The sequence below is a fragment of the Pelobates fuscus genome, chromosome 4 (genome assembly GCF_036172605.1).
Source record: "Pelobates fuscus isolate aPelFus1 chromosome 4, aPelFus1.pri, whole genome shotgun sequence".
Taxonomy (NCBI): domain Eukaryota; kingdom Metazoa; phylum Chordata; class Amphibia; order Anura; family Pelobatidae; genus Pelobates; species Pelobates fuscus.
The window spans coordinates 168,651,613-168,679,527 of record NC_086320.1 but is presented as its reverse complement, the minus strand read 5'-3'; the positions used below and the strand labels follow the sequence as shown (position 1 = coordinate 168,679,527).

Here is a 27,915-nt window from a genome sequence, read left to right as displayed (position 1 = left end):
GAGAATAGCATTTTGCCTCTTTATAAATCACTGGTAAGACCACACATTGAATATGCTGTGCAATTTTGGGCACCTGTTCTAAAGAAGGATATTATGGCACTAGAAAAAGTTCAGAGGCGGGCTACAAAATTAATAAAAGGAATGGAACATATCAGCTATGAAGAAAGGTTAACAAATTTAAACCTATTTAGTTTAGAAAAATGTCGCTTGAGAGGGGATATGATAACATTATACAAATATATTCAAGGCCAATACAAACCATTGTGTGGAAATCTATTCACAAACCGGACTTTACATAGGACACGAGGTCATGCGTTTAGACTAGAAGAAAGAAGATTTCGTCTAAGGCAAAGGAAATCTTTTTTTTTACTGTAAGAACAATCAGGATGTGGAATTCTCTGCCTGAAGAAGTGGTTTTATCAGAGTCCATACAGATGTTCAAACAGCTACTAGATGCATACTTGCAAAAACAGAATATTCAAGGATATAATCTTTCAATGTAGGGCAATAACTGCTTGATCCAAGGATAAATCTGACTGCCATTCTGGGGTCAAGAAGGAATTTTTTCCTAGCTTGTTGCAAAATTGGAAGTGCTTCAAACTGTTTTTTTTTTGCCTTCTTTTGTGAGGAAGACTGAACTTGATGGACGCAAGTCTCTTTTCAGCTATGTAACTATGTAATTATTTTTAAAAAAAATGGACTACGCCAAGAGGACTCATGGTCAGCAATGTTCTTAGCAAACTCGGCCCATGGAAGTAATTCGGACCAATTGTCTTGAGTGCTATTAACGAAACAACGCAAATACAATTCCAAGGACTGGTTAGCCCTCTGAGCTGTACCATTGGTCTGGGGGTGATAAGAGGACGAAAAGACTATTCAATCCCTAATTGTTTATTGAAGGCCCTCCAAAACCGAGACATAAACTGAGAACCTCTGTCAGATATAATATTGTGAGGAATGCCATTCAGACGGACAATTTCTCGTATAAAGATTAGTACCAGGTCTTGAGATGACGGCAATTTCTTGATAAAATGAGCCATTTTAGAAAAACGGTCCACAACCATGAGAATGGTGGTATAGCTGTTAAAACTAGGAAGTTCAACAATGAAGTCCATGGACAAATGGGACCACGGGACCTCAGAAATAGGAAGAGGTTGTAACAAGCCACAAGGGAGTTTATGAGGCACTTTGGAAACCGCACAAACAGAACAAACCGGCACATATTCCTTAACATCCCTCCTGAGGGAATCCCACCAGAATGACCTCATGATAGCAGAAGTGGATTTATTAATACCTGGTTGACCAGCAGACACATTGCCGTGAAACACCTTCATGATATTAACCCTCTCCCCCAATGGAACGAACAGTTTGTCCTGAGGTTTACCGCAGAGCGCCTGAGACTGAGCCTCCATGATGGAGCCAAGCAGTGGAGAGGACAATTAAAGGACAGTGGACGCAATAATACATTCCGGGGGAATGATATGGGATGTTTCTTGCTCTAGTATAGCCTCAGTATCAAACTGCCTGGACAAGGCGTCGGCCTTGACATTTTTAGAACCAGGTCTGTAAGTGATAAGAAAATTAAAGCGAGAAAGAAATAGAGACCACCTAGCTTGTCTAGAAGATAATCGCTTAGCATCTCCTATGTAAGCCAGGTTTTTGTGATCAGTAATGATCAAAAGGGGGTCCTTGGAACCCTAAACTATGTCGCCACTCCTTGAGAGCTAGAATAATGGCCAACAATTCTCTATTGCCAATATCGTAATTGCACTCAGCAGGAGACAACTTTCTAGAAAAGTAACCACAAGGATGTAACAGAGTTTCCTGGCTCTCCCTCTGGGAGAGAACTGCCCCTACCCCTGTCTCGGAAGCATCAACCTCCAGTATGAAAGGCCTACTGGTGTCAGGATGTATCAATATGTCGGCGGAGGCAAACCGCTGTTTGAGAGTTTCAAAGGCTTCAATAGCCTCCTTAGACCATATCGTACTACTAGCCCCCTTGCGTGTCATATTGGTGATGGGGGCTATTACTGAAGAAAATCCCTTTATAAATCTTCTGTAATAATTGGCGAAACCAATGAACCTTTGAATGGCTTTCAAACCAGTTGGTAAAGGCCACTGTAGAACAGACTCTAGTTTTTTAGGATCCATCTGAAACCCCGAGGCAGAAATATTATATCCTAAAAACTGTACTTCAGACTGGTCAAAGATACATTTTTCCAATTTACAATAAAGTTGTTTTTTTTTTTTTTTTTAGAATTCTTTATTTTTCCATCTTGACAAGAGAAGCATGTGAAATATGTGCATTTACGGCTTGTGCAAAAGCCTAACATTTTACCACATATGTGAGCGTAGTTATACAGTTGCCTATACATTGGTCTGTAGGCTCTTTCGGCTGTTTGTCAAGGGTTTTGTTATATAAATACAAAATGTTGGAATCATTTAAAACAGTTAAACTTAAACAGAAACATAAATATCTAGCTATGCCATTATTTGGGTATGGGTTAATTCGGTTCTGAATAAAGTTGTTTTTGTAACAAGGTTTGCAGAACTTGTTTAACGTGATCGTGGTGAGACTGGAGGTCAGGAGAATAAATAAGGATATCATCCAGATAGACCAAGACAAACGAGTAAATATAATCCCTGAGTACATCGTTAATGAAATCTTGGAAAACCGCTGGAGCATTGCACAACCCGAATGGCATCACTAGATATTCATAGTGTCCACTTCTGGTATTAAATGCAGTCTTCCACTCGTGGTTTTCCTTGATTCTCACTAAATTGTAAGCACTTCTAAGATAAAGCTTAGTAAACACTTTAGCACCCTGGAGTCTGTCAAATAATTCAGCAATAAGAGGAATGGGGTAGGCGTTTTTAATGGTGATTTTGTTCAATGCCCTGTAATCGATACATGGGCGCAACTCACCATCCTTTTTAGATACAAAAAAGAATCCTGCACCAGCAGGCGAGAATGATTTTTGCATATGGCCTTTATTCATTGAATCTTTAATATATTCCTCCATTACACTACTCTCCTGAGGAGATAGAGCATAGACTGCTCCCTTAGGTGGCATAGCGCCGGGTAGTAAGTTAATGGAACAGTTATATGGTCTATGAGGAGGTAGAGTATTAGACTGAGTCTTGCTAAATACTTCTTTAATGTCACGGTACTGTATAGGAATCTCAGGATTTTGAGGTGTACTAGTGGGTAATTTGATAGTGCCCACTCTTTTGGTGACATGCAATATACACCTTTCATTACACTCCTTACTCCATTCTAATATTTCCCCATTAGCCCAGTCAATGTGAGGGTTATGCTTGCTAAGCCATGGAAATCCTAGTGTGATAGGACAAGAAGGAGATGCAATCACCTGAAATAAAATCTCTTCCTTATGTAAGGCACCAATGGAAATATTTATGGGTAAGGTTTCATGCGTTATTAATGGTTGTGAGAGTGGTCTCCCATCAATAGCTTCAACGGCTAAGGGTGATAGTCTCTTTTTGATAGGTATAGTATTATCCTTGACAAATTGGACATCTATGAAATTTCCAGCAGCCCCTGAGTCCATCAGGGCTTTGCATGAAAAGTGCTTTGTGGCAATAATAATCGAAATATCAATGAGAAGTCTATATTTATTCTTTTCAGAGGACGTCTCCATTAAACCTAAGACCTGTCTCCTTAACCCCTTAAGGACACATGACATGTGTGACATGTCATGATTCCCTTTTATTCCAGAAGTTTGGTCCTTAAGGGGTTAAGGCACATAGGTGCGGTAGTTTCTTCGGACAAATGGGACAATTGTCTCTCATATGTCCATTACTACCGCAGTATAAACATAAACCTTAATTTCTTCTATATTGTTTCTCGGCCTCTGATAATCTAGTGTCCCCCAACTGCATGGGTTCAGGTTCGGACTGTATAGGAAGGTCAGGAACAACAGGTTCGAAGAGATGGGGTGTTAAAGGCATAGTCATACGTCTGGTCTTATTTCTAGTATTCTCTCTGGTTCTTAGTCTATTATCAATTTGCATAACAAATGTGATGAACTCGTTAAGTTTTTTGGGTAGATCAATCTCATCTAGCAGCAATCTCATCTAGCATAGTGTCATAGTCCCTTTTTAAATGCAGAGATTAGCCCACTGCTAGTTCAGTCTACCTCGGAGGCCAGGGTACGAAATTATATGGCATAATCCGAGATAGACCGGTTCCCTTGTCTGATGTGCATCAGAGCAGTGGAGGCGTCGTCCTCCCTGCCTAAAGGTAAACGTAAGTTTAAATTCCGTAAGAAACTCCTGGTAAATGTGTGCCACACTCCTATTACTCTTCCATAATGGATTGGCCCAAGCTAAAGCTTTACCTGTTAACTGATTCATCAGGTAACCAATTTTAGCTCTGTCTGTGGGAAAAGATCCTGGTGAGGCCTCAAAATGATACTCCATTTGGTTAAGGAATCCCCTGCATTCTTGAATTTTACCATCAAAATGCAGGGGAGGAGATAGAGAGATAGTAGGTGCCTTGTGTTATATGAGTGGTGGTACACAAGGTGGAGGTGAGGCCGCAGGTTGCGCTGTTCGAGTAAGAAGCGTACTGAAGGGCTGGGCAAATTGATCCATGCGGTGATCATTTTCCTCCAGTTTCCTTTCGCAAGCAGCTATGTGCTTACAGGATCTATGGCCATGTCGTAATGTCAGAATTACAGTATGATCCAGCACATAGAAATGTGTAACACAGAGGACTGATAGGTAACATATACCGGACCTTAGAATGGCCAGACTAACGTACCAAAGAATAGTCAGGAATAGCGGAGGTCAAAGGAAACAGAAAGAGACACAACGATAAGGAAAAGCCAGGAGTCAGGGATACCAGAAAACAGGAAAGTCAAAAACAATGCCAAAGTCAAATAACCAGAATTACCAGAATAAAGCACGCGCTCTCGGACAACCACAAGGGAAACCACGACAGGGCACTGAGCAGGATGAGAACTGGGCCTAAATACCCCTCCTCTAGATCTGATAGGCTGTAACCAGCCTTTGACCCCAAAGTCAGTTACCAGGTTCCCATTTGCATAATTGCTGCTCAGCATTAACCCATCTGTGGATTAGGTTGCTGCTCGGCACAACTTTTCCTGTGTGGACAGTAAATGTCATTAACCACATGTTTATAAGCGGATGAATACGTGACATGTTCAAGTTATAGCAAAGCCACGCCGGTTTACTACTACACATGCTTACACTGCCTTTTGGGAATTCTATACTGCGTAAATATCTGCAATATTTGTTTGCTCATTATTTTTACATTATGCTCAATCAAACAAAAGACCTATAAAAATCTGCATGCCTAATAATATGCACTGATTACAGTGCTGCTATTCAAAGCAAACTGAAGCAAAATGTAAAAAAAAAATGCAATTTTCTTCACTCATATAAGCAAACCCACATATCATGCAAAAGTGTCTAGAAACACATAAGAAAGGTACAGGAAGGACAAATTGGCCCTGTCTCAACAGGCTTTTTTATTATGTACTGGTTGCAGCACTGCAGTTGAAAGCCCTCCTACTATTATGCAACAGCCGCAATGTGGCTGTCATACCTCCTCTTGGCCCGCTCTGGTCCCGCCGTCCATGCTGACGCCGGCTCTCCTCTCCCACAGTGTCCCGACGTTCGTCCGACATAGCAGGTGCTCGCACATGAAATGACCAGCTAGGGGGCGTGCACCTTCTTTGTATCAGGGCCCCTTATAGGGAAAGTCACCCAAAATACATCTGGGCTAGCACTCCATTTATAACTGTTCACTATTACCCTAATTGGTTCACTGGCCTCTATACTTCTCGATGTACCTATATATACGTTAAGTCTGGCCACTCTAAGACCCATTAATACAACTTGGTTTGTGTATCGATAAGAGCTCCTTAGTTTGTGCATTATGGTGATTGACCTTGACACTATTAAAAGTTATGTGAGGGAGGGGCATTTATAGAATCTAGCATAAAGTAAACCACAAACCGGTTTCATAAATTGGTAAAAAAAAAAACATATATGGTTTTCCCAGAAGACAGATTATACCTTTGTAGGTCGTTCTGCAAGCTAAAGATGTAATGCACTAGAATTAAGAGTTGTGTTTTTTTTTTTCATCCTTTCTTTGTCTGCAAGCAGCTTGTAATGGTAATTATTCATGAATGTGGTGTTTTTTTTTTCAGTATTCCCATAAACCTTCAGCATTTAAGAAGCATGATCTGGGTTTTTTTAAATCAGCATTTAAGAGTAATATCTGCCACTCCTGTATGTCGCTGAGTAGTTCCCTCATATTGTTTTGCATCTCTTTTTGCTGAAAATGAATTCATTTGACAGGTTTATTCACATACCAGGCAGTGAAATCCCTTTGATTTCACAACTGAGTCACTGAGGATTTCATTAATATAAAATGTATAACGCAGGCCTTTTTAGGTGCTCATTGAGACATTTGAAAAGTACAGAACAAAGCATGGTTTATGTATGTGCGTATTTCAAAAGATGAAGAAAACACCACATTCTCTTGATAGATTCAATATGCACAACACATTTCCTAGTTTATGAATTTAGCAGGGTGTTCTGATAAAAAATACAAAAAGTGCATAATTAATTTGAAACTGGCTGATTATATCTGATTTAATATAAAACCGTATTTTAACAATTTAGCTTATTACACTGGTCCTTCAGCACTTGTACTATTTTTTAGCCCCCACCCCCCACCAAAAAAATAATACCAACAACAAAAATGCACATTTATTTTCAGTATAACAGTCTGCTGTCAGTTCTAATAACATTGCCTATTATTTTGCAAATACTCTAGTATTTTCCATTTGTATGGCACTGGGTGTGCTTGGTTGTTATGTATAGAAACAACAGACAGTCCACAGGTTAACCAAACATATCGATGCAGTTGGTAGCTATACTGGTTTTAATTTTTTAGACCGGCAAAATCGCACTGTAAGCCATCAATGAATCTGGTTATTCAGTGAAGTCTAAACAGATAATACATTCTGACAGAAAATCATACTTTATGATTTCAACAAAAGCAGTGGAGTTGGGTAGCGTGTAATATTGGGTTTGAAAATAAAAATACAATTGCAAGCTAGTACTCTTCTGAACAATGGTGCAGGTATAGGGTTAACCCACTCAAAACATCCTCCAAAAAATAATAAAATCCCAATGATATCGCACTCAAAGTAATCTAGTTAGCAAAAAGTATCAATGAATTCTATTTTCTTGACGTTAAAAAGATTTTCGTAAGGATGGAAAGTGAAAATGCTAGATGTCTGAGATATCAGACTAAATAATGAACACAAAATATTGAAAGTGCAACTATTCCTATACCCTCAACCAACACCTGGTGAGTATGTACACCAAGCATGTCAAACTCAAAGTCTGGATCGGGCCACATAAACAAGGTTTAAGTTAATGTGGGCCGCAAAAAAAATAAAAAAAATAAAAATACTGTAAATTTTCATAGAAACGTATGTTTATTTAAAACCTACAGTATAAAAAAAACCCAGCAACCCCCTCTACTAAACTACATCACCCCCTCTACTAAACCCCAGCCCTCCCCTCTACTAAACCACAGCACCCCCCTCTACCACCCTGTGCCAAATCTGATCCTCCCGCTGAAACACACACATATTCACTGACAGACACACACATACTCACTGACAGACACACACTCACTGACAGACAGACACACATACTCACTGACAGACACATACACACACTGACAGACAGACACATACAGACACATACAGACCAACTGACAGACACACACACACACACACACACACACTGACAGACACACAAACACTGAGACACACACACACACACACACACTGACAGGCACACACTCACTGACAGACACATACACACACACTGACAGACAGACACATACAGTCACACTGACAGACACACACATACTCACTGACAGACACACACACACTGACAGACACACACACATACAGACACATTGACAGACACACACATACAGACACACACACACATACTCGCTGACAGACAGACACTCACACACTTGCACATTCTTGCACACACATACATTTCTTTATTGCTCCCTACCTTATGGAGCCGATGTGGGGCATCTCCCTGGGGTCCATCCTTCTCCTCACTGCTCCCTCGCACAGTTTAGTGATGCCGGGTGCCGGAATATGACGTCATATTCCGGCGCCCGGCTTCACTTCAATCAGCGCACGTGAGGGAGAAGTAAGGAGCAGGAACACTGAACTCCCTCGCTGGCCCTCCTCCCTGGACGGTAGGTTTTAGCAGAGTAGGCACCTGCAATGTGGGGAAAGCAGGTGCCTACTCTGCTATAACACCAGCATGTACTCGCGGCTCGCGAGTTTGACATGTTTGATATACACTAATAAAGGAAAGTATACAAAAAATATGAACAAAAAAAATACCCGCTAATATTGAGTTGGTGTGGATATGTAAGCATGATAAGTTGGCAGTCATGTAAGACTCTTTATTATTTTGTATTCTTCAGCATCTATGATACAGGTAAGTAAGATGTATCCTTTGTAGGAATTGAATTGCTGTTCTGTTGTACAGCTGTCGTAACTAAATAAACTTTATCGTATGAAGCTACATCTTTAAGCGAGATTATACACAAAGCACTCTCCAAACTGCCCTGCCAGTTGTCAATGCAATAGTGAGCAAAAGTTAAAGTGATGAATCTATATGCACTATTTTAATTGTGATAAAGTACCCCGGGCATTAAGAGCTATGTTCTGCAAATCTGGCACAGAGACTGTCCATGCTTAGTCAAGATCAATCAGAAGAGGAAAGCAAACCTTACTGCCAGTTACAAAGCAACAGAGCACCACAAGCGGTGTACTTCGCAAAGGCAGACTGTCAACTTTCAGTCAGTAGAGCAATTTAACTTCGATATGGCACCCTGAAGGTTTTTTTTTGGTTTTGTTTTTTAACGTGCAGACAATCTCATCATAGTCTGACTAGTTAATTAAATATAGACCTCTAGCACAAAATACACAATCTAACATTTGAAGTTAATATTATGTGCAATATGATGGATTGCAAAAAAACTAAACACAGGGCAAAATCTGCAAATTAGAGCTACTCAATCCTTACCAACTTCTACTAGACATGTTCTCCAAATCTTGAGAAAGAGTGAAAACACAGTTCCCCAGAGTTACAGACAGAATCTGAATGCAATTGTTATTGGATTTACACGTTTCCTTTCCCAGAGTGAACTTTTAAGAGGTAATTTCTTTTTATGCAGGAAACTATTTTAATATTGCAGAATTGTGTTACATTGAGTTTATAAAGTATATTAATGCTGCGTTATAATGCTATGCATTTATTTTCTATTTATAGCTACCGAGCAAGTACCCTGCTTTGACCAATGACATCTCATTCTGGCTACCTAGTGAAGGTTATTCAGAAAATGATTTTTATGACCTGGTTCGCAGTATTGGAGGGGACCTTGTGGAGGAAGTGTCCTTAGTTGACGAGTTTCAACATCCAAAGTAAGTGCTGTATTTACCTTATTGCAGTGGTGGCTTGTCCATAATGGCATTTAGGTCAGTACCCCACCAGATAATTTTTGTCATAACAAATTGCCAGTGTAAAAGATTAAGCTACTGTCTGCATTTTCCTTTCTCCGAGGAAAGGGTTCATTTGCAGATGTTCTTTGTGAATGGTAAACAAACACCAAACAATACAGACTGCATGGCTTTAATTTCCCCCCTCATGGTCCTCCCACCAAAGCACACTAACTCACTGATAATGGATGAAGGTTGTTTTGATAACATGTTGAGAACAGCTGGGCTTGTGTAGATCCTAGCTTGTTAGCGAAAATGTCAAGTCTGAGAGCACCTCAGATATTCTTAACCATTTCACTACCGAGCACATTTTGATTGGAAAAATATTAGAATGGCATTTATTTGAAGCAAGGGATGCATTGCTATTATATACACATATCACGACACAGCAATTTTGTGTATAAATTGCTTTGCAAACGTGACAGCATAGTGTTTAAAACACTATTTAGGTTAGGGATCTCCTTAAATAAGTAGAAAATTTGCCTTACTTCCAGCGCCATGTGGCTCCACCGGTGATGGTCCTACCCCAATCTGCCTCCTTGGCTGACATAGTCAGAATTGATGATCTTAGCCAATTCAATACTTTCCCATTGAAAAGCATTGAATTGGCTGAGATCGCCAATTCTGATGATCTCAGCCAAGAAGGCAGGATGGGACAGAGCCAGATGCCATCCTGGTCAATCATCATCTCATCATAGAGATGCATTGAATCAATGCATGTCTATGGGGGAATTTCAGCATCTCCATACAGAGAGTGGAAAATCTGCACGTCGGTGCTGCACATTGTGCTGCAATGACTCAGGAAGCATCTCTAGTTACCATCTGCGTGACTGCCACTGGAGGTGTTCCTAGGCAGCAATGTAAACACTGCCTTTACCTCTGAAAAGCCAGTGTTTACAGCAAAAAGCCTGCAGGAACGGTCTATACACACACTGGAACAACTACATTAAGCTGTCGTTGTTCTGGTGACATAGTGTCCCTTTAAAAATGTAAATTATGTAAATTCACACAATTTTTATCACATTCAAATTACAATGCATATATATGTATTATGTTAATGTATTTTGTGAAGAGCCTTATTGAATTTACAAACTACATTAGGTTTATTTAGTGAAGTGTTGGTTACTGTTAAATAATATATATTCACTGCATGTGACATCTAAAACAATGTCTTTGTTTAACAAAAATCATTAAAATAATATTTTATGACTAAACAATACTTGAACCCTGTCCACTAGCATAAAAAACAAAGTAGGAAAGCATACATAGTAGCAACGTTGAGTTGCCATTCAAGCACGTTGAAATGCTGAAAACATGTTATCCAATATCAGCAGTGTGTGTGTCTGTAGAGAATACATATTCCAATACAAGCACTATGTTCCTGTGTAAAATGTTTCCTCCAATAGCAGCCCTGTGAATATATGTTGAAAATGCATCTTCCAATACAAGTAATATGTTCCTGCAAAAAATGTTTTACACCTATACCAGCACTTTGTGTACCCCATACCCAAAATTGGCCACTGGAGGTGTCCGTAGGGAGCAATGTAAACACCATTTTTTCTCTAAAAAGGCTGCAGGGAAAGGCTATAGACACCAGAACAACTACATTAAGCTACATTCTGATGACTATAGTATACCTTTAACCCCTTAGTGACCAGACCGCTTTTCAATTTTCTTACAGTTAAGGACGAGGGCTGTTTTTAACTTTCTGCTGTGTTTGTGTTTAGCTGTAATTTTCCTCTTACTCATTTACTGTACCCACACATATTATATACCGTTTTTCTCGCCAGTAAATAGTCTTTACCATAATGGTAAAGATACCATTATTTTCATCATTTGATATAATTTACTATAAAACAAATTATAAAATATGATGAAATATTTTTTTTAAAAACCACACTTTTTCATCTCCTGAGTACAACAGTGCCCCCAATGTACAGGTTTTATGGTTTTTGCAAACTTACAGGGGTCAAATGTAGGACTTTCCCCTTTTCCATGTTTGCACATTGAAATTTGCCAGATTGGTTTGCTGGGCCTGTATTGCATTTGAGACCGTATAGCAGCCCAGGAATAAAAATGAACCCCATCATGGCATACCATTTGTGAAAGTAGACAACCCACATTATTCAAAATGGGGTATGTCCAGTCTTTTTAGTAGTCACTAAGTCACAAACCCTGGCCAAAATTAGCATTTGTTTAGTTTTTTTGCGCATTTTTCACACATAAACTGCCATTTCACAGATGATATTATCAGTATAATACATTTTACTGCTCTAAAACATGCATATTTGTATAGAGTAATGTCTCACGAGTACAACAGTACCCCTCAAGTACAGGTTTTATGGTGATTTGGAAAGTTACAGGGTCAAACATAAGATTTCTGTTTTTGTAAATTGCTATTTGACAGATTGGCTATGTTGCCTTTGAGACGGTATGGCAGCCTAGGAATTAAAATTAACCCCACCATGACATACCATTTGAATAGACAAGCCAGGATATTCAAAATGGGGTATGTCCAGTCTTTTGTAGTAGCCACTTAGCCACAAATGCTTGCCAAAGTTAGCATTCGTATTTGTTTTTTGCATTTTTTTAACACAAAAACTGCACTTTTATTGGTGATTTCATCGTCGTGATATGTTTTACTGTTTTAAAACACTCATATTTGTGTTCAGCAAAGTCTCCCGAGTATAACAATACCCCCCCATGTACAGGTTTAATGGTGTTTTGGAAAGTTACAGGGTCAATATAGGACTTGCCCAATTCAGTTTGCCAGATTGGTTTGCTGGGTCTGTGTTGCCTTTTGAGACCATATGGTAGCCTAGGAATGTGAAATAACCCCATCATACCATTTTCAAATGTAGACAACCCAGGGTATTCAAAATGGGGTATTTCCAGTCTTTTGTAGTAGCCACTTAGTCACAAACGCTGGCCAAAGTTAGCGTGTTTGTTTTTTTTTTATTTAAAAAAAAATTAAATTAAATATATATATATATATATATATATATGTGTGTGTGTGTATATATATATATATATATTTAAAATACGTGTGTATGCATTTGTGTGTGTATATATATATATATATATATATATATATATATATATATATATATATACACACACATATACTTATAGTATGTGTGTGTGTGTGTATGTGTCTGCAGGCACTGCACAAGCCGGCTATTCCGTCCATGTGATTGCGAGGACACCGCAATCACATGGCACGGGAGGGCCAGATTGGGCAAAGGGGGGTCTGCCTGAGCTTCCAGGCAGACCCCAGGATTGTGGTCGCCAGCGATCAGGTAAGTGGGGATTTACTATCGGACGTACCAGGTACGTCCGCGGTCGTTAACGGACGTTTTTTGTCGGATGTATCTGCTACGTCCATGGTCGGGAAGGGGTTAATGAAACAGTTTTTGGTGTATAATTCATGCTGCTGCAGTTTCACTGCATAATTATCTGCCATTAAGGAGTTAAATAATTTTGTTTATACAGCCCTAGTCACACCTCCCTGCATGTGAATTGCACAGCCTCTTAAACACATAATGTAAAGACAGATCTAATGTTTAAACTTCCTTTATTGTACAGTCTATTTAAATTAGAATTTCATATCTCCTCTTTTGTTAATGGCCTGCATGAGACTCCTGTGTGTGATTAAAGGTCGATTTACAGAGCAGGAGACAGAGACAAAAGTGATTGAACTTATTAATGGCAGATAATTGAGCAGTGAGACTGCAGGGGCATGATCCATACACTCACACTACTTTATTAAGCTAAACATATTTTAAAACCTATGGAATTCCTTTAAATAAATTTTAAAATTTATTCATCTTATTTCCTCTCCTGTAATTAATATATTAGGATTAAAAAGCATTTGACCTTAATGAAGTTCTTGTACTGTTAAATAAATAGCATTATCAACTATGCATAATATTGTGGTCAATATTTATTTATACTTTCTGGGTTTTATATCTTTATTTTGAAATAAAGAGCAATTTCATTATTCTATAAGTCAATATGACCTCTATACCAGCATTTCACTCAATATGTCAATATGCCTAGTGTTATTATTTTACTGCATTTAGCTGCTAAGTATAATTTAAAGAAATATTGTAAAGCGCTGCGGAATTAGTTGGCCCTATATAAATACCAATAATAATAACCACTAAAGGCACCCAGACCACTTAATTTAATTGAAGTGTTAGGGCAGCGGTTCTGTAGTTGTATCTCCTCCATGTAAAATATTTCCATTTTGTAGAAACAGCAATGCTTACATTATTATTATTACTGGCATTTATAAAATGCCAACAGATTTTGCAGCGCTGTACAGTTGGGGTTGGGAGAGGAATAACTGTATAATATACACAGACAATTACATAAGGTAAAGAGGCCCTGCATGTGTGCTGACTGAGATCTAGCCATTGAAGCTCTTTTATGCAACGTGCCTAGTAAGGTATCCTGTGAGTTACAATCTAAAGGTTATAATGGGGATTTGATATAAGAGGTTGTGGGGAAATTTGAACGTGATGGCCATAGAAAATAAAAGGAACGTTGCAGCTACTTCAGAGTGTCCCTTTAAATATTGTGGTCTTAAAGGCATACACCCAAACCTATTATACCCCTATAAAACTATTATATATATATAGTATGAGACACTGGAAATAATATTGGCTTACAACTATATGAAACAGCGAAAAGGAAGGTGGGATTGGAGGCAAATAATATTTAATACCTCTTAACCTAAGCCTTCCAAGAATAGAAGCAACTCATCAACAGGTAATAGAAATAAAACATAACCTTTAATATATACAGCTAAAAAAAACTAAAGTCTAAAAATAGTAATATAAAAATAAATGGTTACTGTTGCTATAAACAAGGAGAGAAAAAGGGTATAGAGACTGTAACATACAGAGTTGTAGCTGGAAGCTGGGGGGGGGGGGATAAATTGATAAGAAAACTGAACAAGATCGAGTGAGGTGCTTAAAAAGGACCATTGTATTGGTAAACTGAACAAGATCCAGTGAGGTGCCTAAAAAGGACCCTTTTATTGGTATATGACATCCCACCCCCCAAGTATGCTCCAATAACCAACTCCTAATTCTGAATACTCAGAGCGTAAGACCCCTAACCCTCACTAGAATAGCTAGCCGTTAGTAACTAGTAGCTAGATTACGCTAGCCAATACTAACTAGATAGAGCGATAAACAGGGCTATACATAGGACACGAGGTCACACATTTAGGCTGGAAGAAAGGAGATTTCATCTAAGGCAAAGAAAAGGTTTTTTTACAGTAAGAGCAATATGGAATTTCCTGCCTGAAGAGGTGGTTTTGTCAGAGTCATTACAGATGTTTAAACTGCAATTGGATAAATACTTACAAAAACATAACATACAGGGATATAATTTCTAATTAGTTGGGTAATAGCTGCTTGATCCAAGGAGACATCTGACTGCTTTTTTTGGGTCAAGAAGGAATTTTTTCCTAGTTTGGCAAAATTGGAAGCGCTTCAGACTAGGTTTTTTTGCCTTTTTTTTGGATCAACAGCAAAAACATATGTGAGGAAGGCTGAACTTGTTGGACGCAAGTCTCTTTTCAGCTATGTAACTATGATATAGCTAAATAGGATCCACTAAGTAAAGTAATGGCGTGGTGGCTAATCCTAGATATATAAATACTGTTGCAGCCTCATCCCGTATCAGATAAAGCCACCCACTGCCCTAGTCTGTCCCGACACGCGTTTCGCCGAATACCGGGTCTTACAACTATGACAGTTGGCTGTGTGTAATGATTGTGCATTGGTTACATGGCTTTGCGTTATTGACTGTCATTGTGTGTTTTTTAACTGCTCGTTCTGTGCCTGTGGTGTTTAGTGTGGAGTGACTGTGTATGTTATGCCTGTGTGTGGGACATCATTCGGTGCAGAGGCTGTATGTGTGGTAGCTGTGAGTGGAGAGCTGTCCTATCCTCATATTAAATTATTAGTTGAAATAGCTATAATATGCTACCCTGCTGTGCTGACATTTGCACACCCTACATGCAAAGCAGAGCTAAGGTGCACACAGGTTAGCTAACACCTTTGCGAATATTTTGAAAAAACAAACCTCAAATACAAATTTGTATGTATACTATGTTCATTATCTTTATATTAGACCAAACAGGAATCTCAAAGTGACTTCAACAAATATTGTAGTGGAAAGACTAGGTGGGCTGCATGGTTCTTACCTGCCGTCACATTCTGTGTTTCTAAATATACAATAGCCCACACTGGAGTAACGACTCTGAGCTCCATCATGTAAACCTTTCAGTGAGTTTTAGATATTAAAGGAGCATGCAGGCAGCATAGAATAGATACAGATATTTTGCAGAAAAATTGCTTAAATGTATTTTTTTTTAAAAATAAAAAATATATTGAGATGAATTAAATCACAGATGGATTCTTTCTAATGTGTCACTGCTTAGTGCTAAATACATGTAAAAAATGTGTGGGTGTTTTTTTAATTTTTAACCTTGGAGGGAGGGCGGAGGGGGTGCCAAATATTGGATCCGCCCAAATGCTCCAGGTACGCCCCTGCACCCCAACTTGCATCACTCTGACTCTGGCATGGCTCATTTATGCCATCTTATAGCATCCCCTAACTAGCGTAATTCTGGAAACTACCATGTGGGCCTGTTTTTGACATATAGTGACACAGGAATTACTCAACCTTAGGGACCTACCGTATATACTCGAGTATAAGCCGAGTTTTTCAGCACATTTTTTGTGCTGAAAAACCCCAACTCGGCTTATACTCGAGTCAATAGTCTGTATTATGGCAATTTGCATTGCCATAATACAGACTGGGGCTGTGGGGGCTGTCAGAGAGTTTACTTACCTCTCCTGCAGCTCCTGTCAGCTTCCTCCTCCTCCGCGCCGTCTGTTCAGCACCTCGGTCAGCTCCCAGTGTAAGTCTCGCGAGAGCCGCGGCTCTCGCGAGACTTACAGTGTGAGCTGATAGAGGAGCTGACCGGACCGGCGCAGAGGAGGAGGAAGCTGACAGGAGCTGCAGGAGAGGTAAGTAAACTCTCTGACAGCCCCCACAGCCCCAGTCTGTATTATGGCAATGCAAATTGCCATAATACAGACTATTGACTCGAGTATAAGCCGAGTTGGGGTTTTTCAGCACAAAAAACTGAACTACCAATTCCACTAGACCACCAGGGAAGGAGCCCCCCTCCCTGCTATGTATAAAGCAGGGAGGGGGGAACGAAAAAAAATAAAATAATAAATATTACAAATAAAATAATAAAAAAATAAATATTAAAATAAAAAAAATAATAATTAAATAAAATAAAAAAATACAAATGAATCATAAAAAAATATTAAAATAATAAAAAAAAAAATTGGCCACTCCCCACCAAGGCTCTGCAACACACACACACACACACACACACACACACACACACACTGCATTCATACACACACACTGCACACATACTCATACACACATACACACACTGCACTCATTCATACACACACTGCACTCATACACACACGCTGCATTCATACACACGCTGCATTCATACACACGCTGCATACACACACACGCTGCATACACACACACGCTGCATTCATACACACACGCTGCACTCATACACACACTGCAATCATACACACGCTGCACTCATACACAAGCTGCACTCATACACACGCTGCACTCATACACACGCTGCACTCATACACACACGCTGCACTCATACACACACGCTGCATTCATACACACACGCTGCATTCATACACACACTGTAAATAAATATTCAATTAATATAATTTTTTTAGGATCTAATTTTATTTAGAAATTTACCAGTAGCTGCTGCATTTCCCACCCTAGTCTTATACTCGAGTCAATAAGTTTTCCCAGTTTTTTGGGGTAAATTTAGGGGCCTCGGCTTATATTCGGGTCGGCTTATACTCGAGTATATACGGTATTTAAATCCCCCTCAAGCAGTCACCCATCACTTTTATGATATCTGTACTTGTAGGAGTGTTCTTGCAATTTGACCCTTGTCTATTCTGATATCTTGTATCACAACCCGGGTAGTTCTCAGTTTTACTCTGTTCTTTGCTGTATTTATTTATTTATTTTTATTGCTCTGTACATCCTTTTTTGGTATGCCTGCCATTTGTATCTTTCCTACTTTAGTAAGGAACAGATCTATTCTTTGCTGAAATGTCTACCAAGTGTGATATTTGGACAGATCATATGATATTATATTTATAGTTGGTGCACACTGCTGTAGTTGGTACTTCGGATTGTTTTCAGTGTATGCTTCTCATTATTGCATAATTTTGACAGGTTCATTTAACTGCTGGTCAGGCAGAATATTTGTAGTAATTTTCACACAGAAAAGGGAGAATTACGTGATAGCATCTGTCAGTGCAGGAAATTGTGTTGTATTAATAGCATTGTTTTCTAAACTTGGTGAAGACTGGGGGTGAAATCTTCTAGGGTCAGCTAAATGTAGAATTCTGATGATTTCTTTCATCTTATTAAAACTGTAGATCATATCTGATGTATTAATGTTATTTACCATATTTTTTCGTAATATAAGATGCAGTTTTTTACCCCAAAATGTGGGATAAAAAAAAAAACTTCCTATATTCCGAAGTACAAACTTGGAGGGAGCGGCCTGCCTGGGGATTCAAAAATGGTGCAATCAATTTCCGGTGCTGTCCAGAGCCTCCTCCCATGATAACACTCCTGTGTTTGGAATGTGCTGCAGACATTCCTTATTCTCCGCAGCACTAAGAGAGAGCCCATGCCAACGTGGATGTATTAGTGGGGTTGCGCATCCTCATGCGCCTGTATGGCCTCAGCTCTTTCTAGGTAGTTTCCTATATTGCAGCCTGAGTTACCCACTTTTTTTTACTATAAAGGAGTGACAGAGGATGACAAATCTTTGCAAAAGGTGAGGTAAGGGGGTTAACAGGATCTGTAGATAATGGGTGAAGAGGTTAAAGTGTCACGGCACACCGGGAGGATTCGCCGTCTCCTATTCAATCCCCGGATGCCACGGACTGTTTCTGCCAATCCGCGGCGGCGCGCTGTGATCACTCGGCGCACCGCCCCCGCTCCGGTTTCCCTAAACCCTGTGACCTAGGATTGAGATTGAGATTTTAAGGGGCAGAATAGATGGTACAAATAAGATTAGGGGAGAACAGAAGGCTTTTTCTTAAAATATGCTATTGTCAGTGGCATGATGAGGATGAATATTTCAAAGGATTTGATGATTGTTTACCCTTATTGATGGTTTTATTTTTTCTTCTATAATTCTTGTTAAAATATGTGGTTGAATTGTATATTCTTAAATATATGGCATATAGTTCCAACTATTCTGCAGAGCTATAGGGATAATTGACAAGTACAATATATTAATATTAACATTTAAATGAGCTTGCAATCAATGAGGAAGGGGAGGAGGGATTTATTGATATGCCTGTGTCAAAAAAGGCTAATAAAAGAGGTGTGTGGAAGATATATTTACGCTTTTATCCAACTTGAATAATAGATGTTGACGCAGTGAGATACTCATTCTCTTACCACAGCTACTCAAATGATGAGAGGGAGGGAGGAGGGGTGATGGTGGGTGGGAATGGTATGTGATGGTGGGTGGGAATGGTATGTGATGGTGGGTGGGTGATGGTGAGAGGGAGGGGGGTTGACAGTGTGAGAGGGAGGGAGGGGGGCTCATGGTGTGAGAGAGAGGGAGGGGGGCTGATGGTGTGGGAGGGAGGTGATGGTGAGAAGGAGGGAGGGGGTGATGGTGTGAGGGAGTGGGGTCTGATGGGGAGAGGGGGGAGACTGTATACCTCCAGTGTGAGCTGCCTGGTGTTCCGGTGGGCTCCCTGGTGGTCCGGTGGCCATTACATCCTGTCTTGCAGACCGGTGTCTGCGATGGCTGGCCGGGCAGACAGGAGAGGCCTTGCACCCAGCAGAATACTGAGCAAGCGGCCAGGGCCTCCTCCTTGTGTGGGGTCCTCAGTCACTGACCGAGGACACGACACAGTCTGCCCTCAGGCGGTTTAGGCGGCCGTGGGGCCCCAGCGAGCACGAGGCCTTAGACGGCTGCCTAAACCTCCTAATTAGAGAGCCACCTCGGATTATAATCCACAATTTATCTAGCACACTCTCTTGGATTTTGCACCAAACGGAAGTAATGTTACTCCAGCCTGGACAGTTTTTGTAGTTTTTTTCGAAAATTCTTATTTAGAAATTCTAATTTTTATTTATGTAAGAAAACCAAATATTCTTGCTGTAATATTGCTGTAAAAACTGGACCTCTCTGTAAGAAAATAAAGCATCATTTGTTATATTGATCACACGGCCATAGAAAATTGTCCTCATATTTTTTTTTATTTTTTTTTTAATTATTTTTGGTTTTAATATAGTGTTATAGTTCATTTCAAGCTAGCTGTCATGAAACTATGCCACCGTTTTGGCACTCACGCAGTGTCAGGATTACAAATTTATCCAGCACATAGAACTGTGTCACACCTAGGAATAAACGTGCATGTGCATGATGTCACACACACGCCGATGCCATTATCAGCGTGAGCGGCCATGGGGCAATAAAGAGGCATAGATCCCCGCCGGCCGGCGTCCCTAGACATGCTGGGTTTATCAGGTATCCGGGCGCATGGTTGCTAATGGGCACAACTATTCCTGTCAGGACGGTAAATACCCTTATAAACGTTTCTTTGTATGGATTAATCCATTACACGGAGTGTCTTCCTGCTTTCTGTTCCATTTAGATAAAATGTTGCATGTATTTTATAAACTAAATGATACCTGCCTCTCGCGGCACTGTGCGATCACATAAATTATGTATTTTCTGTGTTATGATGCACATCCACTCATCCTTAGCTTCCTGGTGTCTGATTATGACATCATTTATGACTTTGTACCCTCCTATTGGTCTCATTTTATTGCGTCAGCCTATGTGTCACTTTTTGATGATGTATACACACTTTTGTGATATTATGGTCCTCTGTAACCAATCACAACCCATTATAGGTTGTGCCTGCTTGTCCTTGTTTCTTATTGTATAAGAAATGTACAAACATGTAGACCGTTATTATGCCATAGTCATTATTGTAAAACAAAACAAATATACAATTGACCTACCTTAATATTTAATAAAAATCACAATATTTATCAACATTTATGAAAATGGAAATCTAGAGCCTTTAGATTTCTCTTGGGAAATCAAAGTTCTCTCTTTTTCATATTTTGAGATTATTCTCATTTTTCTTACACGTAGTAGTAATAGCAGTAGCACTGAAGATGTTTGTGAGATAAGTGTATGTTCCACAAACATGTGTACCCAGTTCTTTGCCCTGAAGGCACTTTGGCTTTTTAACCAACCACTGCATCCTGGTTTCCTAGGACACACATTTTGTTTTACTTAAATTTGTATGGAGCTGCTCAGGCTATTGTAGGAAATGTACTTTTCTGGTGGAATGTTTTGGCTGCCAATATTCTGACCTCCGATCTGAGGATTAGACACACATGATCTAGAGAGCCACTCATCAACAAATTGTCTCCCACTGAATTCCAAGTGTCATATTCTGTCTGTCACTTTTAACATCCTACATGGAAGAGACATGGAGAACATATATCCTCTAAACATAAGTGTGGAAGATGTCAGCATTCTATCCTTAGTGTATCCACAAATCGCTTTAAAACTCCTTATCCTAAACTTAACAAGCTTCCATGATTTACCGAATTACTTTTATATGATTGAAGAGACAACCCAAAGAGTAATAAAGTCTCTGTGACTTTCCAGATTGTAGGTTCTCAACATGCCAGGCCCTCCACTTTCTTAACATACATTTTATGCCAATTTTGTGTTTTGTTTAACTTAACATTTAATTGTATATCGACTTGTTAGAGACACCAATGTGCTGGACCAAGTAAAATCAGATAGGCTACATAAGAAAATCATGATGCCAGACATAGACATAGTACAAAATATAAAATAGCAGGTCCAAAACAAATAGCACGTATATTTGGTATCAAATCCATTATTCCATAATACATTGTGTCCTAAACCTGACAAGGAATATAATGAGACCTGTCACCTGTAAAAAGTATCCGAGCATAACAAATGTCAATTTGTTAGACTGACATATTTTAAAATGATTCAGTAGTGATTCCTAAGGTTCAATGATTACTGTAACGTTTTTTTATTCAGGTGGCGGGTCTGAATTATGTTGGGAACTGCACCAATCTGCTGTGTTTGTTAGGTATGACTTTGTCATCTCTCTTCATAGATTATATAGTGCCGATCGAGTTCATCAGTCTTGACTTTTGTTTGGTTATATGGTGTTGACTTATAATCATTCAGGGAATCAGTGTCCTCCCTTAATAAATCTTTGAGAATGGTCCAGTGATGAATAATATAAGAAAGTAATCTATATTAAGCACACACACCCTGCAGTTTGCATAGGAAGAGAATTGCTAAAGAATTATTTGCTTAACTGTTGTCTTATTAAAATTCCCTAAAGTTTACCAAGAGACAAATTATTAATTTCAGTATTTCTAGAGAAGGCAGTAGAGTATATGCCCAAAACAGAAAGTGGGAATCTAGTCACTCTACGTGGAAGGAAATTGTGGTCATACCACAAACATTATGTTTGAACAGCACTAGAGGTATCCGGTCAATAGCAACAGAGTCACAATTCACTCCTGGAAACTGGAATAGGTGCACCGGAGAATGGTTTATTGGCAGTTACATCACATCAAAAGATACAATGTTTCAGCTACGATACGTGACTTTTTGTTTAAGATAGAATAAAGCCATATTGACAGTATTCTATCAGTCCCCTCACTAAAAACTCAAAGAGTGTTTATAAAATAAATGCAAATTCCCTTAAACCTGCTCTGGACAAAACTGCTCAGTGTACCCCCACCTAACATAGAGAAGCCTTTGGACCAACGTACTGGCTTAGGGCACAACAATATTAATAAGTAGTATTTTTCCCCATTTCCCCACTAAAATAAAATTAGAAAATAAACAAATGCATTTTGCTTTTTTTTTTATGTCTATTGTTAATTTTACAATATAATTGCAGCAGTATTGCTTTAAGAGATGATTGATGTATTCAGACTTATGGCAGATTGCAACATTCAGTAAGAAGTGTAATGCAATCTTGCTGCTCATATATCATCTAGGAAGTAAAATTGAAACAATGCACAAACACATTAAATTCGATGTGCTGAAAAAAGAAACAAACGTTTTTCAAGTGAGGGTTTTAAAATGGCAGTATAAACCTGCCTAATAAAAAAAAAAAAAAAAGATAAACATAAAAAGCATTTTCACATTGACAATAGCCCATGAATTGCTGGTGTGAACACATTTATATTGTAATTAAATTGTCTTATTTATTTTAATTAAAAGGGCATGTTAATTAACAATCGGTATAATCCCATTACATATTATCACATCATCCTATGTTGCGCAATAGGAGTAATCCATCATGATGCCCAAAATAATTTATCACCTGATGAGTCAGACCTCCAAAATCCCATAGCTTGGCATGGTAATTCATGTGCGTTAATCTCACCCATTTTCTTAATTTACACAAACTATGTCAACATCAAGACTACTTGACGATCCTCAATATTCTCTTATATTATTGTGTTGATTAGTAAATGCTTGAATATTCTATAAAAAGCACCAAACTATTACCATTTTAATGCCAGTTCCCCCTCTATCATAAGGTGAATCAGATTGGAAAGGCTTTAATTCTAGCCTAATTCTGATCATAACAAGTCTGGTTAAATGGTAGTAAATTTAGTAAACTGGACATTAAACTTTGAATCTCTGAATTGCTCGTGATGGTTTTACTGGCTTTGTCACTGTAAATATCTCCTTTTGTAAATAACTCATTAATGAAATATTTTAATGACTATCCTACTTGTATAAACTTCTACGGTCAATAGGCAGCATTAGTGCTATAGATATTCGGAGCATGTCATAAATAATTTAAATTAACCCTATGTACTGTGCCATTTTTTGACTTAAAAAAAAACTGAGACCCAGCATCTTTGCTGGAAGAGAGCAAGCAAACACAACAACAACAGATTTACTTTATCAATGCTGTCTTCTACACTCTGCATCACAATGCACTGTTGGGACAAGAGTCTAGGAGAGGGATCAGCAAAATAAATATTCATCAGATTTAATCTCACATATTCAGGGCCGGATTAACATAGGGGCTGATGGTGCTGCAGCTCCAGGCCCAGGCCCATGGAATAGGCCCATTTTAAAAAAAATATTATTATTTTTGTTTTACACACTACTCTTAGGTTTGCGACCTGACTGGTATTTTACCGGCCGGTATTTGAGGCTGCCTGGCTGTGCCAGTATTGCAGTAATACAAACGCAGATATTCTCAGTATAAACAGAGATTACTCTGCAATACCAGCGCCAGCCAGTGGTTGTCACTGTGTGTGTGGAGAGGCAGGGATAGGAAGTTACAGCATATACCTCCCTGCCTCTCTCTACTCACTGATCCGCGGGGGAGTAGCTACACAGCACAGAGAGTTCAGACAGCAGATCCCAGCCTGCAGAGACAGACTACAGGTCAGGGAAGTGAGGGATGAGGGGAAAGGCAGCAGGGAGACATGGGGACACTGAGACACTAGGGGAAACTGGGAGACCTGGGGACACTGAGACACTTAGGGACACAGACACTAGGGAACACTGGGAGACATGGGGACACTGAGATACTAGGGGACGCTGAGACACATGTGGACGCTGAGCAGAGTAAGTGATGAGAACCGCACTCAGTCCCAACGGCCAAGGGTGCTCCAGAGCAGGACCAGCAATCCCAGTACAATAATCCAAGAAGAAAAAACTCACAGGCACTCCAACTTCAAGCCGCAGGCAGATTTATTATGACAGAATGCAACACAACGTTTCGACCGGAAAGGTCTTTTTCAAGCTGACACCACATGGTGCAAAATGTGCTTATATAACAAACACTAACAACTAAGAAATCAATCAATCAATTACTGCTAATTAGTAGAAATTCCTAATTGATGAAAAGGTAATTTAAAAAGGCATTGTAAAAGAAACAAATATCAAATGTGAAATATTACAATATATACATAAATCAGATCAATAATGCACACTATATCATTAACTTCATACACACAAGACATGAATCATTCTATGATCATATTAATGCTAGGAATTCTAGAATGTATATATATAGGATAACCTATTATGCCATGAGTATTCCCTGGTTACAAATACTGTGCCCATAGAGGAGAGAAAACAAGAAAACAGCAAATAAAAGAGTAAATACATGCAGCGTATCCTCCATGGTATCCAAACGTAACCCCCTTCCGTGTCTGTGAACCGCACGTGACATCAATGGAACGCACGAGCGAAATCCTCCTCCGAACGGATTGGCTGGAGGACCAAACATAACATCGTTCTGTGTTTAATTCACCATTGCACAACCCACATAGTGGAGTATGTTCACTCTGCCACATCACTATCCCAAAGTAAATCTTCACAGAACATCCTAATCATTCAGGCATGTTGTATGGCACAGATCAGGAAAATAAAGCTATTAGATGTAATATACAATATAAATCAATGTAAATAAACAGGGGTAATAGTTATTTATATAGGAATACCAGAGATGGACACTTAGAATAATCATCATACCAAATAAAAGCCAATTCCATTTTAAAGGTACAGACCTCAAAAGTCAAACACCTATACCTAGCAAAAAATAAAAATAAAAAAGGAGACAGCGAAGAAAATACAGGGACAGTGAATTCCCATATGGAACATAAGAGTCTGTATATATAAGGACAGAGACTATATAGTCTAATTATATTCTCTCATACATAGGCACAGTCGACATTATTCCAGATTAAAGGTACAGACCTCAAAAGTCAAACACCTATCCCTAGCAAAAGTTAAATAAAAAAGGAGACAGTGAAGGAAATAAAGGGACCGTGAATTCCCATATGGAACATAAGAGTCTGTACATATAAGGACAGAGACCATATAGGCATAAGGAATCCATCGCTAATCTATGTGAGAAAAAATAGGGAGTATCTAATATCCACATATGGAACTCTCAAGTAGTCAGTGCTTCAATTAAGTAACTATGTTAAAGAAGTGAATCCATAAGAGCAAATAGTAATAAAGTGCAAGTGCCACAAATCATAAACAAAATAGGTAATAAATCCAAGCAGTGACCAAGTAGTCTAAGTAATCTTATGATCACAGTGTAAAAAATGGTGAAAAGTTAATTAACACATTTTTAAATAAGTGATCCAAGTCTAATAATGTGATCACAGTGTATAACACCACAGGACGGAAATACCATCCTTACTACTAACAGTGCATTTATGTACTAACAGTGCATTCATGTACTTATAATAATATAATTGTGCATTAAATAGAGAGTACATGTGTCCACATCCTAGTAGTCCCTGAGAACTCCTACAAGTCCCTGAAAGATCCAGCTTATCATGTCGTGTAGTAGACAAAAATAGGGTGTCTAGGAAACCAGCACCAAACATCTAAAAAATCCTGAAAAATATATAAAAAAAAAGAGTTAAAAAACAAAGATAAAATAAAGCAATCATTCCTTAAATGAGCATAGACAAATCATATTCATAATTCAAACCCTTTGGGTATAATGTATCCAGTTCCCGTATCCAATATGCCTCACGTAACAGAAGCCTCCGATTTCTATCCCCCCTCCTAGGAGATTCCATAATGTGTTCTAAAATCTGGAATCTGAGCTGAGAGACCCCATGTCTAGCCTCTATAAAATGTGCCGGTAAGGGCAAATCAGTCAATCTAGTCCGAATCGTGGACTTATGTTTAAAGAATCTCATCTTGAATTTCTGACTCGTTTGCCCTACATATAGAAGGCCGCATGGGCATTTCAATGCATAGATGACAAAGTCAGAATCACAAGTCAAGTATTGTTTAATAGAGTACTTTCTACCACTCCGCGGGTGATGAATCACATCACCCCGGATCATCGAATGACAAGAGACACAATTGTAACAAGGAAAATCACCTTGTTTCACATCAGATAAAGTGCCAGTAGACTCAGGAACCAAAGTTTTCACTAATTTATCTTTCAACGAGGTGCCTCTTTTATAGGCAAACATAGGTCTTTGGGAAAATTCCACAATGTTGGGATGACATTGGGCAAGAACATGCCAATGCCTATATACAATTTTTCGTAAGTCATCTGAATATCTCCCAAATTTGGATACAAATTTTAACCTCTTGTCATTCCGTTGTGATTTATGGGAGTGGAGTAAATCCTCTCTATCCTGATCCTTCACTTGGTTGAGTTGAGTATTAAGCAATGGTAAAGGGTAACCCCGTTCCATAAATCTGGTGGTCATCTCATCCAGACACCTCTCAACAGTATCACCGTCAGATACAAGTCTCCGGACACGGGTGTATTGACTCTTAGGGAGGGCTTTGAATATAGCTGGAGGATGAGCACTAGAGAAATGGAGGAGTGTGTTCCTATCCATAGTCTTCCTATAGAGGTCGGTGACAAGCCTATCCTCATGTTTTTTAATCAAAATATCCAAAAATGGTATCTCAACCAGATCATAAGTCATTGTAAATTTGATACTATCCGAGCATGTATTCAAGAAAGTAAAAAAGTCCTCAAGGGACTCCAATGTGCCACACCACAATAGCAGCACGTCATCAATATATTGCCACCACCTAGTGGCGAATTGTTGGAATAAGAAATGAGGATAAATCAATGTTTCTTCCATATCTGACATAAATATGCCAGCATATGTGGGTGCCACATTGGAGCCCATTGAGGTACCCTTCAACTGTAAAAAGAATTGGTTTTGAAACAAGAAATAGTTATCTTTCATGACAATCTCTAGGAGCACCATCAGAAAGTTCAAGACCTCATCCTTAAAGCCAAGTGACATGAATGCAGATTTGGCAGCCGCCAGACCAGCATCATGTTCAATAAATGTATATAAACTTGTCACATACATGGGGACGCTGAGACACATGGGGACGCTGAGACACATGGGGACGCTGAGACACATGGGGACGCTGAGACACATGGGGACGCTGAGACACATGGGGACGCTGAGACACATGGGGACGCTGAGACACATGGGGACGCTGAGACACATGGGGACGCTGAGACACATGGGGACGCTGAGACACATGGGGACGCTGTGAGACATAGGGACATTGGGAGACACTAGGGACACAGTCCCCATGTCTCCCAGCCAGTGTCTCTAG

The 27,915-nt window shown here is 39.2% G+C and overlaps 1 protein-coding gene across 1 annotated transcript in view; it reads left to right on the top strand.

The window, feature by feature from the left end:
- The window catches only part of FARS2 (phenylalanyl-tRNA synthetase 2, mitochondrial), a 480,681-nt gene that overhangs the window by 329,759 nt on the left and 123,007 nt on the right, over positions 1-27,915 (top strand). Inside the window, exon 7 of the mRNA XM_063450537.1 lies at positions 9,376-9,527. Coding sequence (XP_063306607.1) covers positions 9,376-9,527 — 152 coding nt within the window. The remainder of the gene's footprint in view (positions 1-9,375; positions 9,528-27,915) is intronic.